At 54.1% G+C, this 25,048-nt stretch overlaps 2 protein-coding genes and 1 long non-coding RNA gene across 6 annotated transcripts in view; 2 read left to right on the forward strand and 1 right to left on the reverse strand.

Moving 5' to 3' along the window:
- Positions 1 to 181: 181 nt before the first annotated feature.
- On the reverse strand, positions 182 to 14,570 carry LOC132251585 (zinc finger protein 501-like). 4 transcript variants are annotated; one of them, XM_059731486.1, is made up of 6 exons: positions 14,496 to 14,570; positions 10,988 to 11,047; positions 9,009 to 9,160; positions 8,383 to 8,509; positions 5,123 to 5,239; positions 182 to 4,594 (listed from the first exon to the last, which is right to left on the reverse strand). In XM_059731486.1, exons 3-6 carry the CDS (start codon positions 9,030 to 9,032, stop codon positions 3,516 to 3,518), a joined length of 1,347 nt encoding a protein of 448 aa, XP_059587469.1. In that variant the 5' UTR covers positions 9,033 to 9,160; positions 10,988 to 11,047; positions 14,496 to 14,570; the 3' UTR covers positions 182 to 3,515. The 4 variants fall into 4 exon arrangements, with proteins under 4 accessions (XP_059587469.1, XP_059587471.1, XP_059587467.1 ...); XM_059731488.1 differs by having other exon boundaries at positions 182 to 4,591; positions 10,984 to 11,047; XM_059731484.1 differs by having other exon boundaries at positions 10,984 to 11,047.
- A 42-nt stretch (positions 14,571 to 14,612) lies between these two features.
- On the forward strand, positions 14,613 to 16,954 carry LOC132251628 (uncharacterized). The gene is made up of 2 exons (XR_009463619.1): positions 14,613 to 14,725; positions 15,611 to 16,954. It is a non-coding gene; the product is annotated as an uncharacterized LOC132251628 (long non-coding RNA).
- A 2,276-nt stretch (positions 16,955 to 19,230) lies between these two features.
- The window catches only part of LOC109285389 (zinc finger protein 420), a 33,614-nt gene continuing 27,796 nt past the window's right edge, over positions 19,231 to 25,048 (forward strand). The window contains exons 1-8 of the mRNA XM_059731595.1: positions 19,231 to 19,377; positions 20,529 to 21,005; positions 21,114 to 21,324; positions 21,741 to 21,830; positions 22,239 to 22,396; positions 23,037 to 23,192; positions 23,710 to 23,836; positions 24,698 to 24,814. Coding sequence (XP_059587578.1) covers positions 19,267 to 19,377; positions 20,529 to 21,005; positions 21,114 to 21,324; positions 21,741 to 21,830; positions 22,239 to 22,396; positions 23,037 to 23,192; positions 23,710 to 23,836; positions 24,698 to 24,814 — 1,447 coding nt within the window. The 5' untranslated portion in view covers positions 19,231 to 19,266. The remainder of the gene's footprint in view (positions 19,378 to 20,528; positions 21,006 to 21,113; positions 21,325 to 21,740; positions 21,831 to 22,238; positions 22,397 to 23,036; positions 23,193 to 23,709; positions 23,837 to 24,697; positions 24,815 to 25,048) is intronic.

Here is a 25,048-nt window from a genome sequence, read left to right on the forward strand (position 1 = left end):
CTTAAAAGCAAGTGAGTTGGAAGAGTTAAAACAAGTTGCTGTCCCATGTTGCTTCTGTTCCTTACACTATGAACACAAGAAAACCCAACCAAATGATTTTTTTCTAAAACTTTAGAGTTCAAAGACCTATAAATAGTATTGTGAAACACAGCAATTTAGAAATAATCGTCAAAGGCATGCATTCATCATCGTTATGTATATTTTTGGAAACATATTTAAATAGTTTTTTGGGGGGAAAAAGAAAACAATGCTGCCATAACCACAAATCTCATTCCACAAATACAAGGCAACACAATCAATAAAAAGACTGTTCAGGGTCCCCACTTTCACCTTACCAGCATTGCTTACCAACACCCTTTTTCAAACTAATCCAAAGAGTAGCCAATAATAACCTCAAACTTGGAATAACAGGGTCCCAGGAGCATTCACTGTCATAGCCTCCTAAATGTGTCCGCAAACTGTTTTTCAGTGAGCATGTCTACACATGTGCTTTAATGCATAGTAGCTTATTCTACTGTGCATTAAAAATGTGCTGATACACTAATGCACAGTAAAAAATTGGCTACTGCACATTAAGCATCACTAAAAAAAGCGTGTGCTTTCACTACTGTGCATTAGGACAACCTAATGTGCATTTATTTAATACCTTACATTAGAGGTACAACATTTAATGCACTTTTGCTACTGAGCATTAATGAATGTGTAGACACGCCCAAGTTTTCCTTTCCTTTTCGAGTTCATAGGGCTGCCAGAATGGGATGCTCCTCCACTTAGTATTGGGTTGAGCTGAAGCTTTCAGGTGTGATATTTATTGCTGGGGGGAGGCATCCTCTAGCATCCAGGCTAATCCTGGCTGGGAGACTTGGATTGTGAACACAGCACTAGTAGCTGGGGCATGAGATTCCCCTTCGTTTCAGAGTGGCTGCAGGCATAGCGGGCACTGCAGCAGACATCTTTTAATTTGGATAATTTTGCACTCGAAGTCATTAACTTCTCAACCCCTTGCTAAGATTTTGCACAAGACCTCTTTCCATCCCCCATGCCCACTCTCAAGAGGGAATCATCGTGGCCCCTTAGGGAGCTTGTCTTGGGCATTTAGGGCACTTATGCATGTGCCCGATGCATGCTCTGACACCTTCTGTTCAGGATCCCCACTTCCTAATTAGCAGACTAGATTAATTAGAAGGTTCCAGCAGCCTTTGCATATGTGCATTCAGTGTCCCTGTGTTTCAAAGCAGTACTGGGGGCACTTTCACTAAAGCTCATTGAACAAGCTTTAGTTAAAGCACCTCCGCTGCCATTTTGAAACGCAGGGATGCTGACTACACGAGATGCTGTGAGCATTTTAATTAAGAGCGTCTCTCAGGAGCTGCTGTAATTAACCCCCCTCCCCAGAGCATGTGTAAAGATACCCTTTGATGGTGGAGTGTGCTGGAGCCTGTTAACACTTCTTGAGGGTGTGCACAAGTAGCCATTGGGAGCTATTTTAATAGAACGGATGCACAAGGGCAGCAGCTGTTGCATTCTAGCTTTTAGGTGTGACCGTGCTGAGAACAATACAAACTAGCCCATTTGACCGCGATAGCAAGCAAAAGCCTGAATCGGTGTTGCAGCTGGGAGTGAATTGGTTGCATTTGAATCATTCTTAGGTCATTCACTCCGTGGCCCCTTTGCTCGAGTTTGGCACAGGTACAAAACCTTGGGAGCGACCGGGTCAGTCTGCAAGCTCATTTTTTTCGGAGCATTCGCATCCAAATCCTTTTGGGTCACTTCATACGACTAACTCCACCCAGCTCCTTTCCCACTGAAAGGCCAGCAACACAGCTGAGACACAGCACACCCTCGGCTCTGTGCCTCTAGGCACCCCAGGACCTCTGGAAGTCGTACCTCTCATTTACCAGTCATTAAAACATGCTTCTTTCCAATCACACATCAGACTGTCCCTCCCTTGGCCCCACAGACCTGCCACTGCCCCCCTCCAGCCCAATCTCCAGTCCAGGGACCTTTCTAATTTTGCTCAGTTCCCAAACCTAAGGAGGACAGGAAAGCACAGAGGTGCCATTCTGCAAAACTTTTCTTGACGTGCTCAGCAGTACAGCAGGGGTGGAAAGGGGACTTTTGTCCCACAATGCTACTTATCCTGTATGCAGTCACTAACACTGTTCCTTTTCCCCTTGAAATTCAAACACAGCCAAAGATTAAAGCAGAAATGCACATCACAGCACAAGGTCTGCACGTCCGGAGCAGCCCACAGTCATATTTGCTACCAGGCTAGGTCTGTGTGCATGCTGTTGCACATCTCAGAGTGCTGTCCAGGACCTCCTATGGCAGGGCCACCCCCTCCTGCTTCATGGCCACATTGAGTAATGAGGCACACAGCACCCATGGCTGTAGCCAGGTAGCTCAACAACCCAATTCCTGAGATGTGGGGCAATGCAGGGGAGGCGGAGGATGGAAGACTCAAGGGAGGCAGTGTCATCTCAGCCCCAGGTGGGCTACGGAGGTGTCCACGTATCCTTGCACAGTGTGACAGTCAGCGGAGCAGGTGTCCTAGGCCAGCCTGCAGCAGTAGCTTACTTCATTTCGTACCTCTTCTCCATGCACCGCCTCAGAGGTGCTCAGCCTGAGCGGGGAAGGGGCAGTAGCTACTCTTAGGCAAGATCGCTTCAGGGGAGAGGGCAGAAGAACAAGTCATCATTTCCTGAGAGTCTCACCCAGCATAGAAACTGCACATGGTGCTGGGTGATGCAAGGGCTGAGGAGACGGGGGCAAAGCTGCAGCACCTGAGCAAGAGCCACACTGCAGAGGCTACGACGGCCCCTGATGCTTCTCCTATCTAGGAGCAGGGAGAGCTAGACACATGGCTCAGGGCCTGTTCGGAAGTCCTCCTCACGTCAAAGCTAGGAACCAGGACAACTCTGCACAGGAAAGGGAACAGTCGCTCCATATACTCTTTGTCCAATTAGGCAATTGGGAAGACCTCCCTAGCATGGTAGAAAAAGGGTTAATTCATAAATCTCTACTCCTCCCTCCCACCCCCACCCCTTCAAACAAACATCCCAAAACAAAACAACCCCCACAAGGGTTGTTTGACATCAAACCTGTCCTAAAATATAAAAATCAGCAAAAAAGAGTGAATATCCCAGGAGGACAGGGATGTGCCTGAAAAAAAAAAAATATGAATGTCTTGCCAACCCGTGTATGCACATTCCCCATAGTGAGCACTTCATCCAGAGTTGACCCAGTGAGGGAAGGCCTGCCTCAGTGACACAGTTTTAGATACCCCAGGAAGGCAGAGGACAGAGTGATAATATCCTAAAAAGGCCAGGAGAGCAAGGAAGAAAAAAGGGAGCATCTGGCTGCATGTTTGTGTCTGCACCTGGGACTGGATGGCTGTTTGCAAGGGGACTTTGGAGGCATGCCCCCCTCTCGGTTACCTGCATCACTTAGCCCTGTTGGCTCCTCCAGCCCAACCACAGCCCAGTCAGGAAACCCCTCTTTGAAGAGCAGATGCATTAGAGACCAGGTACAGGATCCCCACCCTCAGCGCTCAGAGAGGACGAGGCATGGGCTAGCAGCATTTCCCCCTCATTCATTGCAAGGGTCCAGTCCCTGTGTGTTCGCTGATGCCGGGTCAGGGCAGAGCTCGTGCAGAAACACTTCCCACACATGGTGCAGCCGTAGGGTCTCTCCCCGGTGTGGATCCTCTGATGGACGGTGAGCTGAGAGCGCTTGCAAAAGCTCTTGCCACACTGCGGGCAGGGGAACGGCTTCTCCCCGGTGTGGATGCGCTGGTGGGCAGCCAGTCCCGAGCGCCACGTGAAGCTTTTCCCACACTCGGCACACGGGAACGGCTTCTCCCCGGTGTGGATGCTCTGGTGGATGATGAGCCCCGAGCGGTGGCAGAAGCTCTCCCCACACTGGGAGCAGGGGAATGGCTTCTCCCCCATGTGCAGGCGCAGGTGGATCCAGAGCGCCTGCTGCTGGGGGAAGCTTTTCCCGCATTCCCCGCAGTGGTACGGCTTCTCCCCGGTGTGGAGGTGCTGGTGCACTTGCAGGTGATGCTGCTGGGTGAAGCTCTTCCCACACTCTGTGCAGTGATAGGGCCTCTCCCCTGTGTGCACGCGCTGGTGGTCCTGGAGGTGATGTTGTTGGGTGAAGCTCTTCCCACACTCGGGGCAGCCATAGGGCTTCTCCCCTCGGTGGAGGCGCTGGTGCACGCGGATGTGCGACCGCTGGGCAAAGCTCTTCCCGCACTCGGGGCACAGGTAGGGGCGCTCCCCTGAGTGCGTCCTCTGGTGCCGGATGAGAAGCGATTTATACTGGAAGCTCTTCTCGCACTCGGGGCAGGGGTGGGCAGCCTCCCTCCGGTGGGTCCTCCGGTGCACCCAGAGATCTTCAGTGTCCTTGAAGCTCTCACCGCATGCTCCACATTTATACAGCGCCTCCCCACTGCGAACCCCATCCTCCTGCCTGCTCGGGGCTCTCTGCTCCTCGAGTCCTTCCCCGCACACAGGGCGAGTTTGGGGCTTGGCTGCTGCGAGCCCTTCTTCAGGAGCCCGCTGCTCCGCTCTGCTTGGTATCCCAGCACCTGCTAGATGGAGAAAGCAATGTAGAAATCAGTCCCTGTCCTCCTGGAAAACAGGGCAAGCCCAGTTATGACCCTGCGCTGGGATGTGCCTCAGAACAGGGCTGAGCTCTGACATTGGGTGCCCTAAAAGCTGGGAAAGAAACGCCAAATTACGTCAAGCCTCATCCCTTAAGGAAACCTTCTGGAAGGGGAGGGTTTTCAGGTGCAAACCCAGGCCTGCAATGAGTAGTTATGCTCTGGAAAGAGCAGTTATGCTCCGTGACGCAGGTCCTACCCAGGTGCTGCGACACAAGGTGGCCTTTGACAACATCTCCTGCCCCAGCATCCCAAGTTACAGGGGGACAAAGGGGGGAACATTTGCCTGTGCCTACATTATTGATGCAAGGGAATGGGAACATGCACCTGCTTGGACAGCACAGATCAGATTAAGCTAGTTGAAGACAGGACCTTTGGGTCACAGCTCATGTTAAGTCAGTGTGGGGTACGAGCCATCCTCAGGACCAGGAAGGAGGCAGCATCATTAAGACTCACCTAGGCATAGGCCCTCGGACCACGAGCTCTCTCCTGAATCCTCACCGTCAGAGACCCAGAGCTCCACGTCCCCTTGCTGGATGCGGCTGATTAAGTCTGGCGTGGGACCACGATGTCCTATTTCGGCAAATGTAGAAAGGGACATTTTAGTTGGTTACTTAACATCCAGTACCCAACTGGGGTTTAAGGAAAGGCTCCGATAGACTCAACTATCCTAATGGAGCCTTGAGGAAAAGGGAAGGTGGACATTTAGGATCCAGCAGAAACCCGGTCACCCAGATAGCTGTATGAAATCTAAATCAAATCACTCCTAAGTATAGGTAGGTGTTTAAAAAAAAATATATCAGAGAGACACCATGAAACAGGCAAGGATGCATAGATCTGGATTGCACTAGAAGGGAAAAGGATAAAGTTTCTGCATGTTCAAGAGACCAAATGGTGAATGCTTATATGGACAAGAACAGTTTATGGTTCCAGGAAAGCTCCAGTTACAGAAATAGAAAAGAAAAAAAGGCTTTATTCTTGGGGAAGATTTTCAGTGAATACTACTGGATAGGTAGTCAGCGACTGATAGATGACAAACTTGATAAAGTAAGCCCCACCACCAAATACAGGGTCCACAGGTAGGGTATGGCCACACAGAGAAAGGATGACTTGATATCAACCATAGATGTAAGTATCCCAGCTATTCTTGCCAACGGAAAGATTGTCATAGGAGCAAGAATGAATCCGCAGGTTGATAAGTACTGCAAAGATTATGATGCAGGCCAGAGACGGGGGTTATGGAGATGGACCAAGAGGAGGAGACCACATGTTCTTAGAAAATGTGCAAGTCTATTAGTGTGGCATTGGTCAACAGTTTCCCCGAAGGGCGAGCTCCTCCAAAAGTGATGGTCATCCAATGCACAGAGGTTTTATAATGACCAAGTTTAAAGATAAAATGGAAAATAGTGTGTGAAAGGGGTTGCCATGTTTGAGCAAAGTAGCATAAGACAAAGCCCTACTTGGTAACTTTGGGCTAGTCCCCAAAAAGACAGTAGAGAAAAGGAATACAGAGGAAATAGGGAAAGCAGGAGTTGTTTCGTGACACCTAGGGCTACGGTGGTAAAGTAAACCTGCCAGGTTGTTACAAAGGCTTGATGTAAATGCATTTTGGGAGAAGTGAAGCAGGGGAAATGAAGATGTATGAGATGTATGAGAAGAAAGGCAGAGTGGTATACTTCACAGGCAGTGTACCAGCAACACAACAGCAGCCAGACCACCAACATCATGAGCTTATCACAACACTTCCCATCTCGTGCTGAAAAAATCTGTACTCTTCAAAGGCCAGAACTTCTGCCCAGAGAAACAGCCTGACAATTGGCCATCATTTTTGAAGACTCGTGGTGATCAGGAGAGGTCCTGGATGACTGGAAAAGGGCAAACGTAAGTGCCAGTATTTTGGAAAGGGAAAAGAGAGGATCCAGGGAACTACAGACCAATCAGACTCACTTCAGTCCCTGGAAAAATCATGAAGCAGGTCCTCAACAAATCCATTTCTAAGCACTTGGCAGAGAAAAAGGGCGATTAGGAACCGCCAGCATGGATTCACCAGGGGCAAGTCATGTCTGACCAACTTGATTGGCTCCTATGATGAGGTGACTGGCTCCGTGGATGCGGTGTACCTTGATTTTAGCAAGGCTTTTGATACGGTCTTCAACAGCATTCTCCCAGGCAAGCTAAGGAAGTCCGGGCTGGATGAATGGACTGTAATGTGGATAGAAAAATGGCTGGAGCATCGGGCTCCAAGGGTAGTAATCAATGGCTCTATGTCTAGTTGGCAGCCGGTATCAAGTGGAGGGGGCTGGGAGACATGAATTATAAGGAAAGACTGAGGAAACCGGGCTTATTTAGCTGAAATAAGGGGAGAATGAGAGAGGATTTAATAGCAGCCTTCAACTCCCTGAAGCAGGGTTCAAAAGAGGATGGAGCTGGACTGTTCTCAGTGGGGGCAGATGACAGAACAAGGAGCAATGGTCCCAAGTTGCAGCAAGGGAAGTTAAGGTTAGATATTAGGAAGACTTTTCTCACTAGGAGGGTAGTAAAACACTGAAACAGGCTTCCCAGGAAGGTTGTGGAGTTGCCATCCTTCAATGTTTATGACCCAGCTCGACAAAGCCTTGGGTTGGATGATGTAGTTGGGGACAGTCCTACTTTGAGTCAGGGGATGGACTACATGTGACCTTCTGAGGTTCCTTCCAACCCTGATTTTTCTATGATACTATGACTTAGCATAGACAACGACTTTATGGTCCATTATAATCTTCCTGATACTGGCTATCCCTTGCACTTCACAGCTAATAAGGACCCTTCTTAGCAAGGTTTTGTTCCATCTGCTATTTAGCTCAGCTGCATCTGTTTCTGCCTCAGAGGCCTGAGGAAGGCTTCTGCGATACCCAATTCTTGCCTATGTTTATACCAACCATACCTTGTGTTGGACCAACTGTATCATCCACAAGGATTCCTCCCTTTCGCATATCTCCTGGACCTTCATGGCAACATCACCTCAGCACTATGAAGCTTTAGAGAGCAACCAGTGTCACTATAGAGGGAGGGGTCCAAAAGTAAATGTGGCAAAGACAAAATCTATGGTTTGTGGGGATGCAATAAAGAAATATGAGCCAAAGCATCTACTGACTCTTGGAAAGAAGCAGTTGGGCTACGCTGTTTATAAGGAAATGTCCCTAGGGGATGAGTCAAGGGAACAGAAGCACCATGCATTTAAACAGAAGATGCTGGTAAAACTTTCTTTAACTTCTGCTGCATAGTAACCAGAAGAGATGGAAAAGGCTTAAAGACTACTACTAAAACTTCCTGCTAGGATTGTGAAATATTTCAACAACTTACGATAGAAAAGAGGAGGAGGAAGTGAGAACCATCCCCCAAAGGAACAGCCTTTGGTGATGATTTATGCCCAACCCATTAGAAATGACAAGAAGGTGTTGAGCGTACAAAGAGGAGAACATCTTGGTAAGGAATTACTGATTATGAAAGCACCAGGAGTTCGATGAAGAGGTAGCGCCCAGAGAAGAAAGATACATCAGATGAAGGATGACATGGAATTATAAAACAGAACAAAGGCCCTGAGCAACAACAGAGCAGCATGGAAAAGAGATTGAAACTGGCTGCCAACCTCACATAGAATAAGATGGGAAAAGGAGGAGGAAGAGGAGACATTTTTCACAAAGGTCCAAAGAGAAGCAAAAAACCCTGAGTATTACCCATAAAAACAAGGGCTTGGTAATTCCTCAGCATTTGGTCCCGGTAAAGCAGCTTGTCTTCATCTTCCAGCAGCTCCCACTCCTTCCGGGTGAAGTACACAGCCACGTCCTCAAAGGCTTTCTGGAGCTGCAGACACAAGTGTTGGATATTCAGCCCCTTTTGTGGCAAGTTTCTACCCCTATGCTGCCACAGCTGTTCCAGCAACGCCCTTGGTGGGGATGCAGTGACCACGAAGTGCCTTTGACGGCTTCATCTAGGGAAGGAGTGCAACTCCTCCTCCTGTTGGCATAGGCTGTGTCTACACGAGGAGGCTGTGCCAACGCAGACAAACCAACATTGCTACACCAGCAGAGGTTCTGTGGTGCAAATGAGCCCCAAGTCTCACTCGGAGAAGCAGTTTCCATAACAGTCTCACAGGGAGAACAACCTTCCCTATAGGGATGGCTCTAGAAGTGTATGCGTCTCCAGCCAGACACATCCTCTGTGAAACCCAGAGCCCTGCAAAGTCGACCCAAGGGTCTTCCTTTGCTTTTTTTTTTTTTATAGGACAGAGAGCTTTGAAGGGCCCAGGATTTCAAGGAATTGACTTGCCTGACACGATAACGTGTCCTTGCTGCTGTCCTACCTCAGCCAGGGCTGCTGCAGCCATCTTCCACGATCTCAGCAGAGGATTGGAAATCAAGTGCTGGGGAAGGAAGACAAAGAGATCACCGATTCCCAATGGTCTGTGATGGGCAGGAGCAGTCCAAATTCCTTCACGGGGTGGGGGAAATCAACCTGGATACAGGAAAAAGAGAGGATTGCAGCATTCAAACTCTATGCACAGCAACTACAGCATTCATTATATTTTGGTGTCAGGATGCCCATGGCACAAGTCACACCCAAGGGCATGGAGGGGGATCCCCCAGATAGGAATCAGCTCTGAGGTTTCATCCTAATCAGATACAGGTGGTCAAATCCCCGGTTGAGCCAGGAGTGTCTGCTCAGCTTTACTCTACAGACCTCCTCGGTAGTCTGAGGGGCAGAGATTAGTGGCAGGGGCTCTTTCTTAGCTCCCAAAATGTAACATGGGCTCTCTGAACACCCCACTTTAAAAGCCACTGAGCTCTGGCCACTTGGACTCTGAGACCAAGTAGTTCGGTCCAACCAACCCCTCTCCGTGTGCTCCCTCTCTTAGGAACATCTTCCAGCTCAGCTTCTGGCGTGGGATGAAATCTCGGCACAGGGATGGATCAAACCCCCAGGCACATGAAGTGAAACAGCGTGAATCAGTGCCCTGCAGGGCAGCACATCTCCAGGCCTAGCATCTGCAAGCACCCTCAGTCTCTCCTTGTCCTGCCTTTCTCTCTGCACCTCCACCTGAAGTCAGGCAGAAGTTGGGGCAAGGGGTAATGCAGGATGTTTTTCGTTGTCCCTCCATCAGGCTGTTGCCTCCTGGGAAGGTCTGAATTCAGTAGTGCTTCATTTATTCGCATGCACATTTTAGTCCATTGGAAGGGGATCCCAGAAGCTTCAAAACAAGCCCCAATTCGGAGTTTCTCAACCCATGGATCACGACCCAGAAGCGAGTCGCAAGACTATATGAGAGGGTCATGAACAAAAAATAGAATATCCTTTAAAGGAGAAGAGGCATGAGAAACCATGGGTTTCCCCTTGCAGGCTAGCAGACTTCCAGCTTGCAAAGGGCCCCATACTCCTCCCCCCCTTCCCTATACCCCCCCACACACTGGACAGCTGGGGTCTGGTGGCAGCGGGTTGGAAGTGAAGGGCACTGGCAGGGCCAGGGGTCTGTTTTCTACTTACACTATTTACTGAGTGGGCCCTGGCCATGAAGGTTTGCAAATGGATCCTGGTACAAAAGAGGTTGAGAAACACTGCCCTAATTGAGTCACAGGTTTGCCAGGGCAAGCTGACCCCATTCTTACCTAGTATATGTAAAAAGAGGTCTGGGAAACTGGGGCATGTTTGCAACCCTCCCATGTGCACCTAGGAAATATTGTCACACATCACGCGATTGTGTCACAGGCCCAGAGTTCACAAGGATTTATTGCTGCCACTAAATACATGGGACTTCGGCTGCCGAGACTGGACACTGAAGCCATCTGTGCCATCTTGAAGAGGGAATGGGAAAGGGAATGAGATCTCCTACATGGCCTGTGAAGCGGGGGATGGAGGAAGCAGATTGGGCTGAATTGATCTGGATAGGGGGAAAAAAGAGGAGACTGTGGCATTCAAACTCCATGCACAAGAGCAAGAGCTCAAACCTTCTGCACTGGTTTCACAGACTCTCTCAGCGCAGTCCCCCAGGCAGTACCAGCATGGGGGCAGTCTGGGTTTTAACCCAGTCAGACCCTGGCACAAAGGGACTGGGGCTGGGCTGAATTTCAAACCCAGGTAGGTTGTTCTTGCACGGACTTTTCCTGTATCAGTCTGGCATCCTGCTTACTCCTAGAAAACAGCACGGTCACGATGAGGCTGCCCCAGCACTGGCTGTGCTTGGTGGTGGGCCATGCTGGGCTCAGTGGCACACATTCAGACACCCCAGGGTGCTAGGTTCCCTCTCCAAGAGACCCCCCCTCCTACCCCTTGCCCCCACTCACCCACCAGGCTGTAGCAATACGCTTCTGGTCTCTGGAGCTGCAGACAGGACCTGATGCTCAGCACCTATGGGGAAAGCAAACCAGGACCTCACAGAGGAGGGTTTTCAGCCAGAGCTGATTAGTCTGAGATTTGATTTGCATCAAAACAGGGGTGGGACAGATGTTGGCACTTAAAGGCAATTACCCCTGATTCTGCCTAGGCAAAGTGTTAATTCCAATACTTCCCAGGTACTTAGCATGGGACAAGGGACTGCTTCTTCATAAGGTCTGGAGTTTGTTCCCCTGTTCAAATCCAAATTAAAGCTGTGATCCTGCATGCCCTGGGACCCAGAGAGAATTTTATCCCTGTTCCTCTGAAGTCAGGCAGAAGGGTGGCACCTTAGAGACTAACTCAGAGAGGCATAAGCTGGGACCTGAGGGGCTCTTCACTCTGTGGAGCCCCTCTGGTCCCAGCCAGAGTCCATGGCACACCAGGATACAGCCATGGACTGTGGGTGGTGGGGCAAGACCCCCGTTGTGTGCACTATCTCCAGGGGCATTAAAACTAGGGAGACGGGGAGAAGTTGAGTGCAATGGTCACTGGTGCAGGAGCATCTCCCTGGAGGGTTCATTGTTATGGGGAGGGGCAGTCCTACTCCATTTCCCCAGGTTGCTTTCCCTGTGACCCCCGACTCCCCAAGACTCAACCCTAGTCCCTGAAAATCTCATGACTGAGCCCTTAAAAATCATTTGAGACCCACCAGACCTTCCCACAGCCTCTGGTCCATGTGCACCTCATGCCCCCCAGCAGACCCCTGCCCCCTCTCCCCCCACAAAAAAACCCTCTTTCTCCCCCAATTCCCTATTTCCTGAAGCAGGGCATGGCCTGGCTTGGAAAGAGGTTGTGAGAGGCTATAGGGACAATTGGAAGGCAAATAGGCTGTGGAGGTAATTTGAGAGCAAGTAGGATTGTGGGTGAGGACTGGATGGGGAATATGAGGGCATGGGGCAAGATCCCATAGGGTGTAAGGGAGCTTGAGTTTCTCCGAAGGAGGAGGAGGGAACAATTTAGGGTCTCAGTCCTGTTAATGCCTCTTGGGACAGTACAGGCTACTGGTGTCTGGTGAGAAGGTTGTGGCTTGGGGGTTGCTGGCTCTGCCATCTCTAGACAGGTGCTGGAAGGGCTCTGGTTGACAAGTCTAATTCTAGCCAATACCCACAAGATGGTCATAGAAATCCCAGAGAAGGGGGACTGGAGGGGACCTGCAGAGGTCACGTCTAGTCCAACACAGCCTGAGGCAGGATCAGCCCTGTCCACGCCATCCAGCACATCAAGGGCAGTGTTTCTTCCCCTCTATTCAGCACTGAGGAGGCCACATCTGGAGGTCAGTGTCCAGTTTTAGGTCCCCTACTACAGAAAGGATGGAGAGAGTCCAGTGAATGGCAACAAGAAGGGTTTGGGGACTGGGACACATGACTTGTTAGGACAGCCTAAGGAACTGGGCTTATTTAGTCTGGGGAAGAGAAAACTGAGACGGGATTGAATAGCAGCCTTCAACTCCCTAAAGGGGGGCTTGAAAGAGGACGGAGCTGGGCTGTTCTCAGTGGTGACAGATGACCGAACAAGGAGCAATGAATGGGCTCAAGTTGCAGCAAGGGAAGTTTAGGTTGGATGTTAGGAAGAGCTTTCTCACTGGGAGGGCAGTAAAATATTGGAACAGGTTACCTAGAGAGGTTACGAACTTCCAGCCTTGGAGGTTTTGAAGACCCGGGCAGACAAAGCCTTGCCTGGGATGATGGAGTTGGGGCTGGTCCAGCTTTGAGCAGGGGGTTGGACTAGATGTGACCTCCTGAGCTCCCTTCAACCTTATTTTCTATGGTTCTATCTCAGACAAACCCATTATCTGACCTCTGAGCAGCACGAAACGGTCACCCCCGACACAGCCCAAACATCACACCTGTACCGGCCACAAGTAAAGCCAGGGGACCACAACAGCCAACATCCTGCCGCTGTAAAAGGTTGTTAATATACACTCAAGAGGTGCTGTGCCCCTGCTACAGAGGAAGGCCAAACCTGCCCAGTCTGGACCAGTCTGATCACGGGGGGAAATTCCTTCCTGACCCCAAGTCTGGTGTTGGTCCGATGCTAGCAGGACCCTCTAGCCAGGACTTTGGTCCCAGCAGGAGCATTGGCACAGCCTGGTTGTCATCTCCAGCTTGGAGATAACCTAATAACACCGCAATGCCTCTGAGGGAGGCTTAAAGACACCCTGACACACAGAGCAGAAATGCAGGGAGGGGGCAACCAGCATGTCCCAGAAGCCTGGGACATCCCCACAGTGGAACAAAGAAACCCCAACCATTTCCATGCCACTGAGTGGCAGTGAGACCAGCCAGCCTGGCAGGGGTGACTCCAAGAAACCATCCACCGTCACCCAGGCACCTTTGCAGGGAACCTTTGGGGTCTGCAAGGTTGTGGCAGGAGTTTGAGAACAGGCCCAAGTCCCACAAACAACGGATTAAAAATGGGCCTGAATGAATGCTGGCAGAAGATTTCGGACCACCCATGGAGGGTGCATGTGAGGCAGCCTCCCAGGATAAGAAGATGTTGGTGAGACTTTCGGCCTTGGAGGACGGAGGCTGATGGGTGTCTGGTACAGGGGACAGGCTATCTGTACCCGTGCCTGGTACAGGGGACAGGATATCTCAAGAGTTGTTGGTTGTGGTTGTGTTGGTCTAAGGATGTAGGCAGACAAGATTCTTTGCTAGATGTGATATCTTTTATTAAACCAACTAAGTAGTTGGAAAAAAAATGTTCTGTGCAAGTTTTGGGCACAAATGTGCTATACCTGAAGAACCTTGTCTGCCTATGCCTGCAGAAGGGCATTTGTGCCCGAAAGCTGGCAAAGAACAATTTTTTCCAACTATTGAGTTGGTCTAATACAAGATATCACATCTACCCAGGATATCTCCAGGACAATCACCTGGCAGGAGAAACACCAGGGCAGGAAGAGGGACAGTGGATTCCCAGCTCAGGCCAGGCAGCCGCTTTAGGAAACCAACCTGGGAGCAGGAAGAAGATGGCATGGTGGCATCTGCCCTCCACACCCAGAAGCACAGGCTCTAGGGCAAAGTGCGCAGATTGCCTTGGCACCTGCACGTATTACGAATCGTGCCATAAGCACAGAGCGGCCACACAGGCCCAGTACCGGGAGCGCTGGAAAAATGGCCAGCCAGCTACAAAAGGAGCCCGCCGGCCCCAAAGGGACTGCTTGGCAAGTGTGGCCCTCTGCAGCTGCTTTGTATCCAGCTTTCCTTTGACGTGAAACAAAGTATCCACATCCCCTGGGCACAGCCTCAGCTGCAGGCTGGCATGGGGGGGATGCTACAGGCAGCAGCAGCTCCAGGCTGGGGCTTTTGTCCCTGCTCAGCGGCTGGGATGCCTGGGGCAGCTCCAGCCCCCTGCCTGCTAGCGGGGGTGGGGGATCTGCGCTGCCCCGGCTCTGCCCCTGCCTCCCCCCGGCCCCACTCACCGCTGTGCCAGGGCGATGCCTCAGCTGGGACCGGGTGCTGGCATCGGCTCCAAGCCCAGGATGGAGGAAGGGGCGGGACAGGAAGGGACCGTGGGTTTCCAGCCCTCCTCCCTGGCATGCCCGGGGCGGGCTCTGCCCAGGGGAAGAGTCAGGGCAGAGCCACTGCCTCCCACTGGACCGGGCCAGACCCCCGTGCCCCCAGCTGCAGGCCAGGCCCAGGGGAGGAGCGGGTAGGGACTGTGGGGGCACCGGCAGAGTAGGGGGCTGCGGATCGGGAGTGAGGAGCACTGGCAGCAATGTGGGGCTGTGGATCGGGAGTGAGGGGCACCGGCAGCAATGTGGGGCAGGGGTTGCGGGTCACCCTCCAGATGATGTGGGTGAAAGTTGGGAGGAAGGAGGGGGCTGCGTTGGTTGGTGGTGCAGCAAGCGTGGAGGAGGGGGTCCATGAGCTGGGTTGGGTGTAGGTGATGGTTCGGGGAGAGGACAGGCAGGGTCCTGGGCTGGGCAGGAGCAGCCGAAGGGCACGGTTGTGCTAGGCTGTCACAAGCGCCAGACCTGCGCTGCTGCAGGCTGCACTTTCCATGGGGGAGGCTGCAAATTCGTTGGCCCGGGTTTGTGCATGGAGCAGGGCAGGGAAGCTGCCGTCAAGCGCGGAGGCTGGAAGACAGAGTGACCTAGCTCCGAGCAGGGTTTTCCCCTGTTCCTCTCTCCACTTGCAGCCTCCAGCATTTCAGGTCTGGGAAGCTCTGATTCGGAAGCCGTGCCCCTCACTCACACACTCAATAGCCACCGCTGCCCCTTTCCTCCGAGCATGTCCCTAGTCCCTTGCAAATCTGGCTGAACTCTTGGCTTCTACCACGTCTGTGCACACAGCGGGGCAATGGTTGTGGAACCATGCAGGGGACTGTGGAGGCAGTGAACTGTGGCCCACATGGAGGTGCAGGGCTCTGGGATTGTGTGGCCATTGAGGGGGCCTGGGAAGGGGTATGGGATGAGCTGGGGTGCAAGGCCACGTGCCAGAGGCCGTACAGGAGATGAAGTAGAAGTGGGGTGGCAGGGACATGGTCTTCGCTGTGGTCATCACACTATAAAATCCATGTCTTCCTTTTCCCCAGGAGATCGGATGCTGCCATCAGGCCCCATACGCTAGCAGAGGGAGAGGCCAGGCTGGGGTGAGGCCTCCTGGGGTGGGGAAAATGGGTGCTGAGCTGCCAGCACCAGTGGTTGACCTTCCCTGGCCAGCATGGGTGCACCCTCTAGTGAAGATGGAAGATCAGGACCTGGCAGCTCCCAATTCTGAGGCAGGAGCTGAAGGGACAGGGGACAAGCCTTATGTCATCCAGACTAGGAACAGCTAGACACCCAAAAGGATCAAGCAGGAGCCATGAGAAGGGCTGGCTTACCACTGGGAGGTGCGGTGGCGGGAGACCCAGGCCCCGTGTCCCCTTGCTAAGACTGTGCCAGCCCCAGGACCCACGTGGCTGCTGGAGCCGTCGCCGTCACCGTCATCATGGGACAACCCCTTGTCAGGAGACGCGGCGCCAGTGCTTCCAGGAATTGGGCTGCCAGGAGGCTGAGGGGCCATGGGAGGTTTGTAGTCGCCTGCAGGAGCTCTGCCAGCGATGGTTGGGGCCCTAGCGCAGCACCAAGGAGCAGATGCTGGAGCTGGTGGTGCTGGGGCAGTTCCTGGCCATCCTGCCCCAGAAGATGCAGGGCTGGGAGCGGGAGTGCAGCATGGAGACCTGCAGCAGGGCAGTGGCCATGGCTGAGGTGTTTTGACTGGGCCTGGTGGAGAATGAGATGCTTCAGGTGAGAGCATTTCACCCCCACAATGATGCTATGTCCGTCTCCCTGTGTTTGGGGACGTTCCCTCCCAGCCCCATCTCTCCCAGCAATGTGGCTGTCTTGTCCCCAGGTCACAGTGCATGCCAAGGTCAAGGACGTGGCCTCAGACAAGATGGTGCCCATTGGGGTATTGTGGGAGGCTCTTGACCCCTGGCCTGAGCAGCCTCAGCCCTATCCTATGGACATTCCTCAGGAGCAGACAGGATGGGGTGAAACCCCAGGGGCCCAGGACGAGCTGCCTGATGTCCCACATCAGCTGGAGTCGGGTAATGTGCCAGATGCAGGGCAGGGTTTGAGTCTTGGCACCTAAATAGCTGCCTCAGTCAGATTGCAGGCAGACTGGACAGCCTTCTCTCTCCCTGTCTCCTGGTGTTGGAGCGATGCAGTCGGCATCCCATGCAGCCTCCTTTGACTTTGCAGCCTGAGCGACCAGCAACCCATTGACAGAAAGTTCCCACAATATTTTCATTAAAATGAATAGGGGAAAAAACAAACACTTTTTTAAGTGTTTGTTTTTTGGTTGCATTTATTTTTGTGAGGAACACTCCACCCTCGACCACCACCTCCAAAATGCGTGATCCAAGTGATGTTTTCCATAAATACCAGAAACAGCAGATCAAGAAATTGCACAGCAGCTGATTCATAGTGTGTCCTCTCAACAGGGACAACAGTTCCTTACCCCACTGCTGCTAACTCGGGCATCCTTCCAGGTGCCAGCTGCCTTGTTCACTTCTCCCACCGATCCCTGGGGCAAAAGCAGCTTGGCTTTGGGGCTGTCCATCCTCACAGGTGGGGGATGAGTGACCCACCCAGATGCCACCTAGGATGTCACCCTGCCTGTGCCCTCAGCTGATGGGTCTTGAGAAGCTGTGAAATGCAATATGAAGCACACGTGTTGCAAGCCTAGGGGAATGAGAGGCTCAACCCCAGCAGGAGGGAAGGGGCAGATGCAGGCAGGACTGTCTGCAAGGGCCCCAGGTGTTTCCCAGCCCCAGGGAAGAGATGGAGCTGTGGGTGCAAAGTTGGGAGCTGCTGCCTGGCCAGATGGCAAGGAGCTGGAGGTCAGAAGTGAGGGGCATTGGCAGGCCTGGGAAATGCAGATCCTAGGGTCCCACTGCCCAAGTGCTGAGTGGGGCCAGGGCAGGTATGAGGAGGGCACATCCTGCTGAAAAAGAGGTAGGATGGGGGTCTCTGCCCTGCAAATGCAGTCCCCTGCCACTCACCTGGGCCACAGCATCCCTGATAATGGCCCTTTGTTCTCTCCCACAACCCATCCTGTGTGTGGAGGGGTGCAATGGGGGCAGGAGCCTAGCACCCCACCCCTATGTCTGGATCCCTGGGAAGCTCTCTGGGGTGCAAGGCTGCCCCCAGCCCCGAGCCCTGTCTAGGAGATGGCTACACTGCGATCCATGGTGGGATGCAGGGTGGGGACACAGTGGGCACTGTCTGCTTGCTGGGAGGGGGCTGAATGCTGGGTGCAGAAGCGATGGAAGGGAAGGGTGCAGGGATGCTGTGTTAGGAGAGGTTTAATGGGGGTGGCCAGGGGGATGGATCTGCCGAGCTGCATCTTGGACCCTTGGAGGGGTATTTTGGAAGCTGGCCTGCTCTCGGTGCCCTGTGTTGGGGCAGGCGGGATGATCACGAGGCCTCTCTGTGTGGATGAGGATGGGGTGCATCAGGGCTGGGTGAGGGGTGCAGAATTGGGCTGGCGGGTCCTGGCCTGGGCATCTCTGGTAGGAGAGAAGCCCCCAGATCCTTTACCAGGGCTGGACCTCATCATGCTACGAGAGTAAAAATCAATGACTGAGGCCCGGTCACCCCTCTCGTGCCTCTGCGAGCTCTCTCTGATCGGCCCTTTCCAGCAGCAAGAGGGGTGAGCTCCCACCTGCCATGGGGTTTTCCTGGGGATCAATACACCAGCACTTGAGTGTTTCCTGTCCTCTCAGCAGCTCCCCAGAAGCCTCCCATGCCTCCTGGAGCACAGGGCCCTTATCTGTGCCCTCCGCCACCCCGGGAAATGGGACCCAGCACTGGGATCCCCATGTCTCTCCCCCCAGGGAGCGATGCCCGTGCAAGCTCCGACAGGGTGCTGGACGCGGGGCTCCCCTCCAGCTCTGGCTGAGGAGGTCTGTGAGCAAGATCTGTAGGACTTTGTCTATTCCTTCCCCCTCTTCTCCCACACCACAAAGCTGCCCAGGCTCCTGCAGGCAGCACCAGCATGGGGATATCCTCAGGCTCTCCCTGCACCAGCAGCACAGGGGGTACGCTGTGGACTCCCTTCCCCTTCCCAGGGTGGGCAGGCCCCCTGAGACTGGGCTTGTCACCCTGGAGCTGCTGGGGACGTCCCAGGAAGATCAGGGGAGAGCTGAACAGGGCCAAGCGCAGAAGGGCCAAGGCAGCCCCGCAAAGCAAAGGGAGGCCGAGGTGGTGAGAAAGGTGGGTGTGAAAGCAGAGCCCTGAAGGAGCCTGGGGTGCAGGGAAGTCTCGGGAGAAGCTGGGAGAGGAGGAGAGAGCATGGAGAGACTTCATGCAGAGCACTGCCTCCAGACTGGGGAGAAGCAGGAGCTCGGGGCCAAGGGCAGGGAGCGCTCCCCGACTATACGAGCAAGGCCATGGACCCATTCAAGACTGGCGGGGCAAGAAAGAGCCCGTCGGGTGACACCCAGGCAGCACCCGCGGCTGAGCCCAGCTGGGACGGGGCAGCGCAGAGGGACGCATTGCCTGGACACAGAAAGGGAGGCGTAGGTTGGATATTAGGGGGAGAGGGGGGAAACCCTTTCTCTCTAGGAGGGGGTGATGCACGACCCCAAGACATGGTGGTGGCATCTCCATCTGTACAGCTGCGGCTGGTCCTGCTCGGAGCAGGGGCTGGGCTGGATGTGACCCCCTGCCCCCGTGGTATAGGGGTCCCAGTGCGGTGCTCAGCATGCCCGTGCCCGTCCCCCGGGCGCTGCGGGCGGAGCTGTGGCAGGATGTGATGCTGCTGCGGGGCTGGGCCGAGCCTTTCGCCGCCCAGTGCTGCCCGGCCCTGGCCCCGGTGCGTGTGCGGGAAGGGGGTGCGGGTGCGGGGTGCCGGGGCGGGCGCGCGGGGCCGGGGGTGCACCCCTCTCTCTGCTGCCTCCTGCCTTCCCCTCCGGGCTGCCCTGCCCTGCCCTGCCCTTGGCAAGAGCCGCCGCGGCCTGGCTCAGAGCCGGGTGGGCCCTGGGCTCGCCGCCTCCAGCATCCAGGGAGGCCGATGCCCCTTTCCCCGCCGGCCCCGGGCCTGTGTTGGATCCCCGCGTGGACCACGAGTGCCCCGCTCTCACGCCGCCGCGCCGGGGCAGACACAAGTGCTTTGTGGTGGCTTCCGAGGGGGTCGTGTTGTGGCCCCTTGTTCTTGCCAATAATGAATCCCTGCCGGCTTTCTCTTCCCCATTCAGCATTTTAGAAACACTTCTCCTGCACCCCCTTCTGCTCAAGGGTTTCTTCCCAGCTGAGCAGACCCGGCCTCCTTAGTCTCTCTTCATGCGGAAGCCCCCCCCGCAGTGCCGCTCATCCTTGGTGCCCTTCTCTGGGCTTCCTCTGCTTGTCCTATGTCCTTCTGGAGGTGCGGGGACCAACAACAAGAGTATTCATGCCCTGGGTGCACCACGGACCTGTAAAGGGGCATCATGGCCAAGTGCTGGAACAGGCTGCCCCAGCCTCCATCCATCCTCCATCCTCAGAGGTTTTGAAAACCCAGGCAGACAAAGCCTTGGCTGGGATGATGTAGTTGGGGTGATCCTGCTTGGAGCGGGGGGGGGGGGGGGGGCGAGGCTAGGTGACCTCCCGAGGTGCCATCCAGTCCTCATTTTCCGAGTCTATGATTGTAAATCTGCAGGGTGGTTTCAAAGAGGATGGAGCTGGACTATTCTCAGCGGTGGCGGATGTCAGAACAAGGAGCGGCGGGCTCAGGAGATGGGCTAGATGGGGTCCTATGGTGCTGAGAGCCATGGAGGGTCCTGCCAGGACATAGCAGTGCACGGGGCAGCTGCACACGCGTGCAGGAAGGTGGGAGCGGGGCTGCTGGGAGGAGGGTGGAAAGCCACATGGGTCCTAGGATTCCCCAGTGGTGCTTGGGGACTGTCATTTCCCCGAGGCTTCAATGAGGGTTGTGCTCTTGGCTCCCTCATCACATGATAACGTGCAGGCTCTTTCCTTTCCTTGCAGATGCCCCAAAAGAGAAGACGTGGCCGGCAGGCCCCAAGCATGAGCAGCAGGAGAGTGAGAGCTTGGGACAGGCCTCCCCTGGCAGACACCGTGGCTGCCAAACTAAGGCCAGTGCCGGCAATGAGCCCCATTTTTCCAGCACTAGCACCAGCCATGGTGTCCCCAGAGCTGGCCCTGGGGGACGAGGTCCCCACCCCAGAGACCTGGCGCCGGCGCTTCCGCGGCTTGCACTACCAGGCGGCCGCAGGGCCACAGGAGGTTTGCAGCCGCTTGCAGGAGCTGTGCCAGCGCTGGCTGGAGCCCCAGCGCCGCAGCAAGGAGCAGATGCTGGAGCTGGTGGTGCTGGAGCAGTTCCTGGCCATCCTGCCCCGGGAGATGCAGAGCTGGGAGTGGGGACACGGCGTGGAGACCTGCGCCGAGGCCGTGACCCTTGCCGATGGCTTTCAGCTGGGGCAGGCGGAGGACGAGACACTCCAGGTGAGAGCGCTTCGCCCCCGTATCGATGCTGCCTCCCCACCTTTGTCTGTTTGGGGATTTTCCCTCCTAGCCCCATCTCTCCCAGCGACATGGCTATCTTGTCCCCAGGTCACAGTGCACATGAAGGTTGAGGATGTGGCCTTGGCCAAGATGGCACCCACTGGGACATTGTGGGATCCTCTCGACTCCTGTCTCGAGCAGCCTCAGCCCCATCCTGTAGACATGCCGCAGCAGGAGATGGGATGGGGTGAAACTCCAGGGCCCCAAGACAAGCTGCCTCATATCTCCAAAGAGGAGCCCCCACTTCAGCCGGAGTCAGGTATCGTGCCAGATGCATGGCACCATTTGAGACTCGGTGCCTAATAGCTGCCCGGCATTTGGGGTGAGAGGCTCACGTCACTGCCCTGGCCTGTGACAGGGCCCCAGTCTTTACAACCACGTAGCTGGGGAAGGGCAGGACTGGGGTCTCTTTTACAGGACAGCACCCACTTTGAGAAAGCCTGGTCTTTTCTACTCTCTCTGTATAGCACCCAGCAAAAAGACCGAGTATTTGCGTGGGCCTTATAGTGCCTTCTTATTAAAAGCAAGGATTGTGTTCCAGGGGCCCCTCTTTCATGGCTGTGTGCATCCTTTGTGCCCAAGAATATGATGGTGCTGATGTGAAGGAGATAGGTTTTCCCAGTGTTTTGCAGCTGGTTCTTGCACGCTGAACCCCAGGTCTCTGTCCTGCTGCAGGTCCCCCCGAGACAGAGAAGCCCTGGGACACATTAGCAGATGAAAGCTCCTGGGCCTCATGCCCCAGACAAGACCCTTCCTCAGGTGCAGGTAAGGAGCAGTGCTTTTGACCTTTCTATACATGAGGCACCACCCATCAGCAGAAAACTTGGTCAGTTTTTCCTGCTCTCCTGGAAGCCCCCATGTCCCCAGGAACATATCACCCTTTTATTTCCCTTCCCTTTAAAAGATGGATGCTGATACAGCAGGGAGGTCCCCTGTTCTCCCCCGGGGAGTGATGGTTATGCTGGTTCTGATATGATGCTGTGATCACCTCTCTGAGCAGGGCTGCATCTTGGGACGCATCTCTGGCTGGTGGCTGTGGAGGTCTTTGACTCTTCCTTCTCCCCCTTGTGCCACATGCTGAGACCTGGGGATGCTTCAGGCAGAGGGAAATATTAGGGCTTTCCCCGTGCCAGCAATACCAGGTCTAACAGGTGACACCTCTTTCCTACCCAGCGAATGCAGCGATCCCGAGCAAAGCTGAGGAGCAGCCTTATGAGGAAGGGCCTGTAATCCCAGAGTTGCAAAGGACATCCCCAGAGGTGTTAGGGGAGAGGGGCTCCCTGACACCTGAGCTGGACCAGCTGCAGAAGGGGCAGGACCGGCCTCTTGAGGTGAGCAAGGCACCAGCTGCACTTGGGGGTGGGAGTGCAGCTGGGGCAGAATCTAGCAAGAGCCAGTGGTACAGGGAAAAAGCGGGGGAAGCAGAGAGACCTGAAGAGCCACTGATGATGGAGACTATATCCTCGCTGAGCTAGCGGGCAGGGCAGATGGTGGGGGATGCCAGCTCTAGAAGTCCTGATTAGAGTCAGTGAAACAGGGGCCTGTCTCGGGTACCTCTGAGTGCTCAGGCAGAGCATTTGAAGTCTGTAAGAGCCCAAAACAAGCTCACTGGGGTACTCTGTGACACCCAGCCAACACCAGGGAGCACGCGGCGGGGAGCTCTGCAACTGAGCCCAGCCGGGTCCCTCCAGGGCAGGCTCATACACAGGCTAGGGGTGAGCACCTGCCAGGCCACTAGAGGCAAAGCCAGTTCACACGGCCCACAGCAAAGTGATGTGAATCCCAGTCCCAGTTTCCTAGGACTCATGTCTGAGGGGATACAGGACCCCATCCCCAGAACTGCTGCTGTCTGGAGGATCCCCTCTTCAAGCCTCCAGCTGCGACTGGTGCCAAGGGAATCTGCCTAACCGGTGCTGTTGCTTCTGTGGATGGAGCGTGAATGACAGAGTCCTGTCTTTCTCCTGTTTCCAGGTTGATCTTCCAAGGATCCCGGCCAGCCCAGGCCATCAGGAGTTTGCATTCCCTCCTTGTACACCAGGGTCCAATTCCTTTGCCCGTTCCTTGCTGGTCTTCATGTCCAGTCCTGTGCCTGAGATGGCAAGCATGGCTGCAGCGGCCCAGACTCAGGTAGGACATCAGCAGGGAGATCCCTTGTGTGGGGCATTAAATCCCCAGGATGCTGGTCTTTAAAAGCTCCCTAGCCTAGAGCCATATGGGAAGAAAAGGCAGGTTCCTAACACTACTCAGCACAGGTAGTTCCCTGCAGGGGTGTTTGGGTGAATTCCCAGAGTCCCCCTGCAGTGAATCAAAGCTGTGGGAACAGTTTTCCTGGGTCAGACTCGCGGCACCTACTTTGCAGAGTCTCTGCCGGGGTCACGATGCCAGATCCGAGGTGTCGGGATCTGCATATGCCGTACACTGACGGGAGGAGCTGCATTGCCTTTCCGAGGCTGTGGCATAAGGTGACACGTGCTTCTCTATCAGCAGAGCTGCATTGATGCCAAGCCCTTTGCTGGTACAGCTGTCAGAGAAGAGGTGGGAAGGTTTCAGCCCTACTTGGGGTAGCTTTGGCGTGCAGTGTAGCCTCAGGTGTCCAGGGAGGCTGTAGCAGAATGGGCTGATTGTATAACGGTTGTATTTGCAGCGCCGGCTGACCTTTGATGACGTGGCCGTGTACTTCACCCGGAAGGAGTGGGCGCTGCTGGACGATGGAGATAAGGCGCTTTACCGGGACCAGATGCTGAGGAATTACCAAGCCCTTGTTAATCTAGGTAACGCTCTGTTTCTTCCTTCTCCCCAGAGCTGTGTGGCCTCTGAGATGTCTCTCCTTTCTTCTTGTCTTTATACAGAGTTGGCTTGTGTTTTCAATCTGTCTTCTCTCCTCTGCTGTTTCCTCCATTAGGGCTTCTGTGAGGTTTTGAATTTTTCTATTCTCCTTTTTCAGATGGAGCCACATTCTCTTGGCTCTTCCTCTTGGTCCAGCTCCTGGGGCTGCCACATTCAATAATTTTTTTTGGATAGCGATATCTCTTCCCATTGTCTCCCCCAGTGCATCCGCACCATCTCGTTAATATTGACTAAGAGTCGTATATAACAGGGGACCACATCCTCGTAGTAGAGACACGGAGGAAGAGTAAGAAAATGGTGATTGTGCGTCTAAAGATGAGCTGCTGGAGGGTGTTTGGAGGGTGTTTGTGAGTTTTGTACCCTCAAAATACATTATGGTGAGTGATGGTTTCTGTGTGGTTTCCATGTGAACGTCCATCTCATTGCCTGGTTGATGGGGGCAGTCCATGCACCAGACTTAATTAGGGAGTTTCATCAGGCTCCTTTGAACAAGCCTTGTCCTAGGATGTCTGGAAGCAGCCCTTAAGAATAGCACTGTAGCCAGGTAGCTAGGTCAGCAACGCTCAACCCCCTAAGCAGGACCAGCTGAGCCTCAGCCCACTGACTGCTCCTAGGGCTGCTTTTCTGAAGTTTTCTGCTTGTGGCTCCTTCCCTTTCCTTCTAAATGCCCACCTTCCCTTTTCCTCAGGCACCGTGAGGATATTGAAGGCCTTTGGGTTCTTCCAACGGGGCACAGGGTGGGGATTAACCAAGCATCATGTCCTTTTGTGCATTTCCTGAACTAGGACATCGAGGTCCCACCCCAGACTTAATCTGCCGCATCCAGAGAGGGGAGCTGGAGCTCTGGGTCTGTGGTGATGAGGATGCTCGAGAAAGCTCCTGGTCTATGGGCTCAACCCCAGGTAAATCAGAACATCCCACCCCCCAATCTAGGAACCACTCCCATCCCAGAATGACAAGGAGACCCACACACCTACCAACCTCCCCTGACTTGCTGCCCCCTGATCCCAACCCCAAACACGTGTTGCATGATGTGCAGGCAGGTGTGTGCTTTTACTCCTCACCAGTCAGTGATGTAATGACATTAAATGTTTCCCTTCTTCTCCCCCTAACTAAGGGCTCTGGCCATGATATAA

This window comes from Alligator mississippiensis, chromosome 7, assembly GCF_030867095.1.
Source record: "Alligator mississippiensis isolate rAllMis1 chromosome 7, rAllMis1, whole genome shotgun sequence".
In the NCBI taxonomy this organism is placed as follows: domain Eukaryota; kingdom Metazoa; phylum Chordata; order Crocodylia; family Alligatoridae; genus Alligator; species Alligator mississippiensis.